This window comes from Danio aesculapii, chromosome 1 (assembly GCF_903798145.1).
Source record: "Danio aesculapii chromosome 1, fDanAes4.1, whole genome shotgun sequence".
Taxonomy (NCBI): Eukaryota; Metazoa; Chordata; class Actinopteri; order Cypriniformes; family Danionidae; genus Danio; species Danio aesculapii.
In genome coordinates, this window is record NC_079435.1 from 45,573,222 (window position 1) to 45,586,116 (window position 12,895).

Consider the following 12,895-nt stretch of genomic DNA (forward strand, 5'->3'; position numbering starts at 1 on the left):
CAAGCACAAAGTAAGTTCAGGATATCAGTGACGTGAGCAGCTAAGCGACTTATCTTCTCTTTGAGACAAGATAACTCTTTATCAAAAAACGAATAATCCGCGAAAGCGCTTGCCAAAGGAAAGAGAGCTCTGTCAGGCTGGACCTCACGACCAGATGTTCCACAGAGGGAGTAACTTCTGGCCAGATGTGAGAGGAATGTCCTGGTTAAGACCTTTTCTAAATGCTTGCCACAAACCGCTGACTTCACATAGATGTCAAGAAGATCTATCAGACTTGAGAAACTACAAGAGCTCCTGCCATTTCACCATGCTGTGTGGTTTTCCCCCAAAGGTCTTTTATTACTGCACTTCTTTCCATCTTGAGACTTTCCTTCTGGTCTAATTTTAAATAGAAGTCGGGACTTGCTGGATAATCACTGAAGAATGACTTGCGCGAAATCTAGAGAAGTCTTACTGTACTTTTGAGTGGGTGAAGGGTCTGGTGAAATGCTTGGCTGACTCAACAGTTGGCGTGAGGGTAAATGTGATTTGCCTATTTTTTACTGCACGTCTCAGTCCTGCAGCTGCTTTTGAAATCTGATGGACTGTAAACTTATTTGATATATATCAGATGCAAAAATCTTTCTCAGGCAATTCAGTTTGCTCCTGTGTGAAATAATTTAACATAAACATATAGGAGGTCAAAAAAATGCAAATGTTTAATGAAAAATTCACATGGAATTTAGAGGCCATATATGTATGTAAACTTTTATTTTGTGTATATTTTTTCATGTTTAATCATTTAACAGCACTAATCTAAACAAAAATACACTAATATACACGCATATTTCGCATGTGGGCGACGCGGTGGTGCAGTAGGTAGTGCTGTCGCCTCACAGCAAGAAGGTTGCTGGTTTGAGCCTCTGCTGGGTCAGTTTCCGTTTCTGTGTGGAGTTTGCATGTTCTCGTGGGTGTCCTCTAGGACATGTGGTACAGGTGAATTGAGTAGGCTAAATTGGTAAATTGTCCATAGTGAATGTTAATGAGTGTGTATGGATGTTTCCCTAAGCCGAAAAGAAATTGCATGAATGAATAGCGCATGTGTTTGGACTGTGGGGGAAACCGGAGCACCCGGAGGAAACCCACGCGAACACGGGGAGAACATGCAAACTCCACACAGAAATGCCAGCTGACCCAGCATATATATATATATATATATGGGCCTTCACGGTGGCACAGTGGGTAGCACAATTCCCTCACAGCAAGAAGGTCGCTGGTTCGAGCCTCGGCTGGGTCAGTGGCTAGTGATCAAAAAGTGTCAAACCCTGATAACAAGTAATAACAAATAAGTAATTCCAGTGACTTTAATGATGAATTTTCAGCTCCAGTCTTCAGAAATACATAAACCTTCATAAATCAGTCTAATATAAATTATTATTGTTATTATAATAATTATTATTAAAGATCATAGTAATAAAAGCAATAATGACTAGAGTAATAATGTCGTTTGAAACTACATACAAAAAGTAATAAATAAATATTTAATAAATAAGTATTTAAGTATTTTTAAAAAATACATTTAATAAATGCCACCTTGATGAACAGAGTAAAATAAAATTTATAATAATAATAATAAAAAAAATGACCGGTAGTGTCAAAAAAAACTTTTGACCGGTAGTGTAACTAAATAAACCTAAAGCATGTTCTAACTTTTGTTCATTTTCCAAAGAACGAAAAGTGAACTATGCATGTTTAACTCCATATACACTATGATCATTAATATGAAGTAGATGTCTCAATTCTTTATCATTTTAACTTTTATTTGTTAAAATAAAATTGTTATTGTTTTTGTATGGTTTTGGGTTCAGGGTTTGTTCAAACAAATATTTTATTTTTATAGCTTAGAAACAATTACTAAAACTGAAACGAAATAGAAATGTGCTCACAAAATAGTAAAAGCCTAAGTTTATATATATGTTGAAGTATTTTTTTTAAGAGAGTTGAAGAAGATTTTTTTCTTCTTTTTGAAATATTTACCAAATTATGATTAACAGAGCAAGGAAATTTTTACAGTATGTCTGATAATATTTGTTCTTCTGGAGAAAGTCTTGATTTATTTCGGCTAGAATAAAAGCAGTTTTTAAATTTTTTAAAAAACCATTTTAAGGTCAAAATTATTTGTATCTTTAAGCTATATTTTTTTCAATAGTCTACAGAACAAACTATCGTTATACAATAAAATGCCTATTTACCCTAGCCTGCCTAGTTAACCTTATTAACCTAGTTAAGCCTTTAAATGTCCCTTTAAGTTGTATAGAAGTGTCTTGAAAAATATCCAGTAAAATATTATTTACCGTCATCATGGCAAAGGAAAATTAGAAATGAGTTATTAAAACTATTATGTTTAGAAATGTGTTGGAAAACATCTTCTCTCAGTTAAACAGAAATTGGGGGAAAAAATAAACAGGGGGCCTTATAATTCAGGGGGCTAATAATTCTGACTTGCTATTTACATATATATATATATATATATATATATATATATATATATATAGATATATATATATATATATATATATATATATATATATATATATATATATATATATAGATATATATATATATATATATATATATATATATATATATATATATATATATATATATATATATATATATATATATATATATAGTAGAAGTCAGAATTATTAGCCCCCCTGAATATATATATATTATATATATATATATATATATATATATATATATATATATATATATATATATATATATATATATATCTAAAATATAAACATTTTTGTTACTCTGAATACAATTAAACTTGTTTTCATATGCTTTTTAAAAAGTTTTTTTATTTGTGCTTTTTCACTGATGCTTCTCACTTTGATTGTTTTACTTTATTTTTTTAAATACATAAACAATAAATTGATATAAAAATATCAATTAAAACTTGATATTAAACAAAGTAATACAAGTAAATAATAACAAGTAATAACAAAGTTAAACTACTAAACATGTGACGAAATTAAGACAAATAAAAAGAATATATAAAAACTAATTCCAATTCCAAATAATAAAAAGTAATATCAATAACAATAATACAACATGTAATAGTAATTTAGTTATTGGTTATTGTACACTTGGCTCTTCACTAATAAATCTAGTGTTTATGATGTTCAAAAGATTTATGGAATCGTTGTGTTGTCAATGAACTTTCCAGTTTAACACAGAACAGACTCTTCAGACTAAACAAGTTTAAGAGCACTTGAGTTTCAATGTCAATAGCATTCATTTGACGTAGCATTTTCACTTGTCACATATGAAGATCGCATTAATTCTAACAACCCTTTGACAATGAAGTAATAAATGTACCCCCCCCCCCTCTTTCTCTCTCCAGAAAGACCTGTATCTGTTTTTGTGCTTTCTCTGGGCTGCAATAATAAGGCTCTATGGGCTAACGGAGGGATTTGGCCATGCCTGTTGCCTTTCGTAAAAGAAGCTGGGAGGATCACGTGACTCCACCACGAACAGGAATACAGTACAGCTATGATGACTTAGACTTGGTTTGCTGCCATGCACGGCACCAGCGTGGTAGATGCACCTCCATGCCAGAATGTGGTCATCACCAGCTTTACCCTCAGGATGATATTGGAAATGGTACAAAAAAGATGGAGAGGATATTGCAGAAGTTTAAGAATGAGACTCAACCTAACTGTGAAGATGTAAAGAGCCAATCAATGACATCTAGAGATGCTGTCAATGAAAAGGCACAGCACGAGAGTGAGCAAGATAGCAGACTACTTTCAAACAGTGTGGCAGATCAAGATGAATTACATCGTTCTGCTTTGGGAAATTTGCAAACTCACAATGGAGATGCAGATAATAAGGAACTAAACAAGGATAAAGTGTCTTCAGCCGTTAGCTTGTCACATCTTGTGCCTTCTGCTGAAGCGTTGGATCAAACAAATGATTCAGGAAATGTTTTGAAGGATGGAATCTCCTTAAACAACACAGTCAAAGAAGAGTGCTTTGAGCTAACTCGTCCCAAAGAAGAAACATCTGTGGAAAACACAGATTCTATGGTGAAGGTCAATGTGGGCAGTGATAAGTTAGTATTTGAACACATGAATGTGACAAGCAGCATCACAGACATAACTAATAAACCTCCTGCTTCTGATTCATCTGCTGACCTGTGTGATAATGAGGAAGGACAGTGTTGTGAAACATCTGAACAAGCTATTTTAGATCATATCAAAACTGAACACTCAAGCAAACCTATGTCATCATCATCAACCTCTCAAGAATCTCATCACATTCCATACACAGAAGATGCTAATGAAGCAAATCTAGCATGCAAAGATTGCAGTGTGACTCCAGAAGACAATGAGGATGGTATTTTTAAGTGTGCTGATGGTGATACGTTAAACGTTGGATGCTTCAACCCACATACTTGTGAAACCTCTCAACTGGAAGCATCTGGAGTGATAGACATCATGGAGACATGGCACGACTGCTCCTCCAAACTCCAAACCATCCATGAGGGGTCGTGTCCTGAATCTGGAGATGATTTTTCTGCTCAGATATCGGCAGATGGGCCAGAGGAACCAACATGCAGAAGATTAAACACAAGGAACTGTGAGAATCTGACAACCTCAGAGGATCAAATTTTAAAAGGAGAACCTCAACCTGAAGGAATCTATGAGGATCATCGGGCAAATCAAAATACAACAGCCACAGAGCATGAGATGGTCCCAAAAGCTGATGGTGGCATTGTCAAGCTTCGCACAAGAAAGGTAAGAAGTTTTACATGTATTTTTTATAAGTAAACAATTGCTGTTTTTATATATATATATATATATATATATATATATATATATATATATATATATATATATATATATATATATATATATATATATATATATATATATATATATATATATATATATATATATACGATGGCAGTTTATTAATTTTTCTGTTTACATTTATACTCATGGAAAAAAAAGAATGAAAAAAAGGAGATTAAATAATTTTGGTCATGCAGTATAAATAAATGCTTTTGCACTTGAGATTTTATTCCTTTACTTTGCGTGTCATGCCTATGAAGGTCATCAGTCTGTCAGTAAGGGGAATTCTGGGGAATTTCCACATAAATTGTCCATAACAAAACAATTAAGCATGCAAATGAATTCAAATCTGGAAAACGTATTTTTTTCTGCATCACAAGATTTCAGTTAGTTCCGTGTCTCATTCATCCACTATGTTTTATTATTATTATTATTATTTTTTTTCCATTTATTTATTTATTTAAGCGTTGGTAATAGAGACAGTAGAGCAGACACAGTTTGAGGGGGTGGAAAATGGGTGAAATGAGAACAATAATTAATATAGGCTAGATTCAAACATGCATTATACAACTGAGAACCATACACCTCATAGTGCTGTACAGTTTTTCAATGATTCTCAACTTTTTTTTTGGCCAGAACCCAGTGTCTGTTATCCACATTAAAGTTATATTTTAATGCCCTGCAGAAACCCTGTCAGAGTTAAACTGTGTCAGAACAAGTTCATATTGACAATATTAGATAACTTTAATACAAAGGTACAGAATGTAATGCAATACAATCAACCATCAGTAATCCAAACAACTGTTAGTATGGCAATGTTTACACGACTATTGATACTTGATTGGGCCACACATACAGCAGCTTTAATGACAGCCTGTAGTTTTCTAATACTTAATGCGAACCTGTACTTCTATATTTTTTAGACTCACTGCAACAGCATAACATTATGGTTAAATGTTTTATTATTATTATTGTTATTTTTCCAGCCTGAAAAAAAATTTAATATTGTAATATCTTCAAATAAAGTTTGAGATTTTAAGCTGTCTCCTAAGTAATTTCTAGAGTAATACAGTTTATCTATCGTGTCATTGTGGAACTACTTTTTACAATTGAACAGAAGATTAAAAATGTATTGTTAAAACATTAAAAAACTTGTAACACTTTATAATAAGGTTCATTATGCATTTACTAACATGAACTAATCATGAACAACACTTGTACAGCATTTATGAATCATAATTAAACATTTACTAATGCATTACTAATATCCAAGTCTTGTTAACATTAGTTAATGAACCGTGCATTAACATAAACTAACAATAAACATCTGTATTTTCATTAACTAAAGTTAATTATTTAACATTAAGTAATGAACCTTATTGTAAAGTGTGACCAAAAAACTATATAATTAAATAAACCTAAAACATGTTCTAACTTTTGTTCATTTTCCACCAAAAAGTGAAATATGCTTGTTTAACTGCATATACACTATGATCATTAATATAAAGTAGATGTCTCAATTCTTTATCATTTTAACTTTTATTTGTTGCATTTCTATGGTTTTGGATTCAGTGTTTGTTCAAACAATTATTTTATTTTTATCACTAAGTGATACATATATATTAATCTGATGCATTTTTCCAACAATAACAAAAGGGTAGAAAATTCCCCATAGTGGATAGGTTTTTTTTTTTTTTTTTTTTAACATTCAAAGCATTTTCCCAAAATAGGTGTCAAAATAAGATTCACCAAAAATCATTCTGCTAGCTGAAACAGAGAAAAGGGTTATGGCCAAATTAAGACTCAAAATCACTTCAGAGTGGATGAAAACTACCCCAATAAGGGTTAAGTGGAAGTGACAAACTGAAACCTTTGGATGTTTATATCATCTAAATGCTAATTTGGTCACTATTTAGGAGCACACTAGCTTATAAATATATTTAAGACTGTCTTCTAAAATATGTATATACTGTAATTTCACTGGACCTTTAATCCCTTTCAGAGTTCTTGTTAAATGTTATTGCAACATTCTAAACTATAACGAGTAAACCGACCACTTCTGAAATTTTGTGACGTGTTGAAGGTGTTTAAATAATTTTAGGGCTTGACTATATTATTCTGTTTCTTTTGCAAATCTTTTCACGATTGGCCTATATGCATGCTGGATTTATTTTTAGCTGGTTTCAAACCCGTTCCAGCATGTTTCCACGACTGGCGCTTTCTTCCCGCTCCATGTTTGTGCTCGCTTGTATACACAGTTCTGATTAAAAGCATTTATGTAGTGCCACACTATTCAAACACCACCTCCTAAATCACCATGCCAACTCAACTGTGCCACACCCTTATGAAAGCAATGACATACTCCAGCTCACATCTCTGGCCATGGGCATCTGTGGAATGTTCCACGCTCCAAGAAACTGGCGTCACACGGGACCTAAAAGGGCACCAATGGAGTGTGTGTCTGTGTGAGAATCTGTAGTCATTTTGTGTCTGCCGATGTGTGACAGGTTTGCTTGTATGCATATGTATTTTTACCTTTATGTGGGTGATTGACAGCAGCCCGCCTTGCCAACCTTAGTCCCTTAGGTAAAGTCTCTCATAGCTTTCGGTGTTTATTCATCCCTGCTCTATTCCTCAAGACCCTGGAGGCGTCGTCCAAAACACAGTCATTATTTATACAGCGGGATCCATTAGACAGGAACCAGCCCAAGCAAAACACGCCACGCTGTGTAATTGTCATTTATTTGTGAGGCTGAAATCCAGGGCTGGTGGCTGGAGTTCTTGTGGGGATTTGTGTTTGTTACGGCGCGCTGGAGTGAATGCGAGCCATTTAAGGGCTTGAACGACTCTTTTCTGCTGCTAATGGAGACACGAACTATCAGGAGTTCAAGGACGGAGTGTGCAACGGGAGTCCTTGAGTGTGGGAGTTTTTGTTTGACATACGAATCCAGAAGGAATCCTCCTTATTTTAGTTATCCTTTCTATGAATCAAGGTTATTTCAGTAAGCAAAAACTAGGACTAAAACTATTATCTATCTGTTAACTGAAATAAAATGTAAATATCACAGAAAATGAAAACTAAACGAAAATAAGAATGGTAACTTAAAATAGAATATTTTACTAACTTTACTAATAAAATAGTTATTAGCATATAATCGTATTCAGAATTCATAAGCAGTCATTTGGAAAATTTGACCTGTGGCTGTTTAGAGAAATAACAGTAGATGATGCATTACAGCTAAACACATCAGTCAAGAGCATGATTAGTTACAAAAAATGTACACACACACAAAAATAAATAGATTTATCTATATATAAATATATAATATTTTATATAAACATAAAACATGTTCTAACTTTTGTTCATTTGCCAAAAAAAAATAACTATGCATGTTTAACTACTGTGCTGTATAATTTTAAAATAAAAAAAAAATATTACAGACAAAATGTTTAATAATTTTAGTAATTATTTAAATAAACAAAACAAACAGCTATTAGTGCCAAACTGAAAGCAAAACAAACATAAAATGTCCAATGGGCCCTGTTTCAGAAACTAGGTTAAATAAAAACTCGGAGTATGTTAACCCTGAAATGAGGGAAACTCTGTGTTTTCCGTTTCAGAATGGCAGGTTTGTCAAACTCGAGCAAGCAGAGTAAGTCAAGCCTGTTTCTAAAAGAGAGGTAACTAACTGAGATTCAGTTACCGTGGTAACTTACTCTGTGAACCTAACCTGGTCAGGAGTAGGTTTTTTTCTCTAAACTCTGAGTTTCTGTCGGTCTCCTCCCCGTTTTTAAAGACAAAGAGTTATTTCTCGCATTAGCCTTACGTTTCCACCCACCCATTTTTTTATTCACATTTTGCATATGCGCATAAAAAAAATCAGTTGATGGAATGCCAAGATGCACATAACTTTTAAAAATAGGCATAAAAAAACAGATACACATAACTGAGTAGGATAAACTTTTATTTGTCAAGAAAAGATGCATATGAACTGCGATGGAAACACTTTTACCGAACAAATTCCAGTATGTGTATTAGAAAGGGTGATGTGATTTTGTTATAAGAGATCATGTGATGTTGAAAATGTTTGTGAATGGACAAACCAGCAGGCTGAGCACATTGTAAAACATTTGAAATGTTGTTTTGGTTATTCTGAAACGCCTTAACCCTTTTAGTATTAATGTTATTATTAATGACCTCCAGAGTGTCTTGAGCATGTCATGGCTTCAAACGCCACCACACGTTCATTGTGTGTTGGCTTGTCCTTTTTTAATGAATAATTAGCTTAAATTCACTGGCCTTCGATAGGCACATGTAACTAGATTAATGGGATTATTATTCATTCTAAAAACTATTTTTTAGTACTGCTTACATTCTAAATGTAATATCAACCTCTGTCACTCGATCAATAATAAAGGCAGACACACTTTTACATCTATTAAAAGCTCAATTTTAGAAATGTTATCTTAAACTGATCAATGTGTGTAAAAGTGAAAACTTTAAATTAAACATTTCCAATAAACATTAAGCTAAGGTTATATTCAGTCTTGTTTTGTCAAATTTGTTGTAGAAACTATGCGGTAGCCTATTTTATGTAATTTAATGCAATTACATCTGAAATAACTTCAAAATTATGGCCAGTTGCCCACTTTTTCAAGGAAAAACTTATTAAATATCACACATTACATTACTTATTTTATTATACTTAAATATTTAAATACTTTAAATGTAAAATTACGCATTAACTTGAGCAGCTGTTTTCCCATGCTAACTGTCTCTGTTTCACTGATGCTGTGGTGTTGCTTTTTTTAAATATATGGTCATATTTGCTATAACTTTGCATGAGCACATCAAGTTCAGCTAGAGAAAGAAATGCTAATCTCTTTTTTCAAATGTTGCCATGGTGGCTCGTAATAGAGCTCCATTGATAATATCTTTTTATAGTCGTGGTGTGCGCGCTTGGTCTACTCAAAGTTGATCGACCTTACTCAGATCAGCTATTCTGAAACCGAAAACTCTTGAGTTTTTAATCTCTCAGTAAGTCAACTCAGACTTCAAGTTTAAACTCCGAGTTGGTAGAACCTCTTTACTAAAACAGGTCCCTGATCCTCTCTTAACTTCCTCTGTTGTCACTCCTCCTTTTATGCTTCTGCTCCTCTGTGAGACTTGAGACCGGTGTGCGAACAGGTGATGCTCATTATCACTTGCGTGACCAGCCTAGCTCTGTTTCCATAGCTTTCGCCCCCCAATCCCCCACCAGTCGAGATAGCATAATGCACAACAGTTAATGTAAGCTGTACAAACATTAAGCTTTGCTCTGGTCGACACTGTATATGTTCTGTTAACTCTGCTAAACTACAATTACTTAAACTGAAACTAAATATATATCCAGTGCGTTTTGGACTCCAGCAGGGCTGCCCTTGGTCATCAATTCTGTTCATCATTTTTATGGACAGAATTTCAAAGTGCAGCCTTGGGCTAGAGGGGGTCCGGTTCGGGTCCAGACATCAAAATAATGTTGTGCTTAGACGCTGTATGGCTAGACATTGAATTTTGGTCACCCGACGTTACGACCTACATCTAACCTCATATTAATGTCTTATGATGTTGTGTGCCTGCTGGGCTGTTAAATATAATGTAAAATCACAGTAAATTATAGCTAAAAGTAAGCAAGATATTGCATTGGTGACATATACACTGACATACAGTTTACGTTTACTAATGCATTATTATAACCCAAATTTATGCTAGTATAAATTAGTTTATGCTCTGTGAGCTAACATGAACAATGAACAACTTTATTCTCTTTGACAAACATGAATAATAAATGTAATGTTCATTGTTTGCGCATGTTAATAAATACATTAACTAACATTAACTAATACAGCCTTGTTGCAAAGTGTTAGCAGTTAATCTCTCAGCAGTGTTGATGATGGAGATAATGAGGCCGATGATAATTGAAGTATTTTTCTTTTCACGCATGATGCTCCACACGCTCAGACACTCTGAATGTGCTGGATTGTGTCAGTCTGGGGATTTATCGGGGAGTTGAAGTACGAATCTGGGCTTCATGGTGGATTTGAGATTCTTGGAACCGTTTAAGTGGCACTAACACAGTGACTGTTTCAAAAATCACTCCCCATATTGAGCAACTGTCTGAGATCACATTCTCTCCTTGTTTTTGTCTGCACGCTTGTGACTGTGTGCGTGAATATGCGCACATGGAATGGGTGTGAATCTTTTAAGTGGACAGTGAATTGATTCGATTCACATTTTATGTTTTTGATTGGTTTCAGGAATGATTTGTGCAAATTCTAAAACCGTTTTTTAGATCAGTAAACCCTGTTTCTTCAACTGTATGTCACACTATCCTAAATTTAAATAATTTCTTATTGAGATGTGTTAGCAGTGTGTTGTCAGAATCAGAATCAGAATCAGAAAGAGCTTTTTTGCCAGGTATGTTCACACATACGAGGAATTTGTTTTCGTGACAGAGCTTCTACAGTGCAACAGGATTACAGAGACAGGACAAAAAACAGATAATAAATATATATATTTTTTAAAAATAGAAGTAGTGAGTGCAAATATACACATTGTTGCAATGTTCATGATGCTTCACAGATCTTCTTTCTGCTTTTGAAATAACCTTGTGGGTATTTGACTTTAAGAGGTACTCATTCTCATACACACACAACACTCCATCTGGTATCTTGCATTTTATTATTATTTTTTAATTATTATTAATTATATATTTTTTCTTTGTTATCAGAAACATACAGTCAAGCCTAACATTATTCATAAATTCAGATATTGTATTTTTATTTTTAATGACAAGATACAAGAGGGGCACCATTGTGGGAGAAATATATTTCTCTGCAATTATTTAAGGCAAGGCAAGTTTATATATATATATATATATATATATATATATATATATATATATATATATATATATATATATATATATATATATATATATATACAGTATAAATATATATAGCACAGTATATACTCAATGGTAATACTCAATGGTAATGCAAAGTGCTTTACATAAACAAGAATAAAAGAAACAAGAAAATAAAAATGACTGAATTAAAAAATATTAAAAACTTAAAAACAGATTAATGTGTTAAAACAGGTTTTAAAGGAATGAAAAATAAAAACAAAGACATAACAGTGTGATCTGTTGGACATAGCACAGTGCTTATTTAGTAAAAGTGCAGCTAAACAGATGTGTTTTCAGGCTTGATTTGAAAGTGCCTAATGTTGGAGCACATCTAATCATTTATGGAATCTGATTCCAGTAGCTGAAGTTGGATTCACCCTGCTTTGACTGAACTCTTGGAATTTCAAATTTACTTGATCCCTATGATCTGTGTGATCTGTTAGGTTTGTATTCAGTGAGCATATCTGTAATGTATTGATGTTCTAGGCCATTTAGTGATTTAAGTAGCTTAAAATATGTTCTGAATGTAACTAGGAGTCAGTGTAAAGACAGGTGCGATATGTTCTGATTTTCTGGTTCTGGTCGTAATCCTGGCAGCAGCATTCTGGATGAGCTGCAACTGTCTGACTGTCTTTTTGGGAAGGCCAGTGAGGAATCCATTACAGTAATCCACTCTGCTGGTGATAAAAGCATGAACAAGTTTCTCTAAGTCTTCACTGGAAACAAAGCATCTAATTCTTGGAATGTTTTTGAGATGATAGTATGCTGATTTACTAACTGCTTTGACATGCCTATTGAAATTCAGATCTGACTCCAGAATCACAGCAAGATTCTTGACTTTAGGTACACATTCATCTTGAGAACCTCTGTTCCCAAATGCAATGACTTCAGTTTTATTATTATTATTATTATTATTATTATTATTATTATTATTATTATTATTATTTAAAACTTACATTTGAACAAAAATTCCCAGGTATATAAATAATTTTTGCCTTGACTGTATATCCAGATTTCGAACTGACAAGACATTAAAACACATGCAGATTTTCATTTGCTTTTGCCAGCTAAGATACAAGCTGTGGTCTCATAATCTAATAT

General features: G+C 33.3%; 1 protein-coding gene across 1 annotated transcript in view; it reads left to right on the forward strand.

The window, feature by feature from the left end:
• dlc1 (DLC1 Rho GTPase activating protein) overlaps positions 1-12,895 on the forward strand; it is a 209,771-nt gene that overhangs the window by 3,411 nt on the left and 193,465 nt on the right. The window contains exon 2 of the mRNA XM_056461057.1: positions 3,395-4,790. Within this exon, the coding sequence (XP_056317032.1) occupies positions 3,471-4,790 (1,320 nt within the window). The 5' untranslated portion in view covers positions 3,395-3,470. The remainder of the gene's footprint in view (positions 1-3,394; positions 4,791-12,895) is intronic.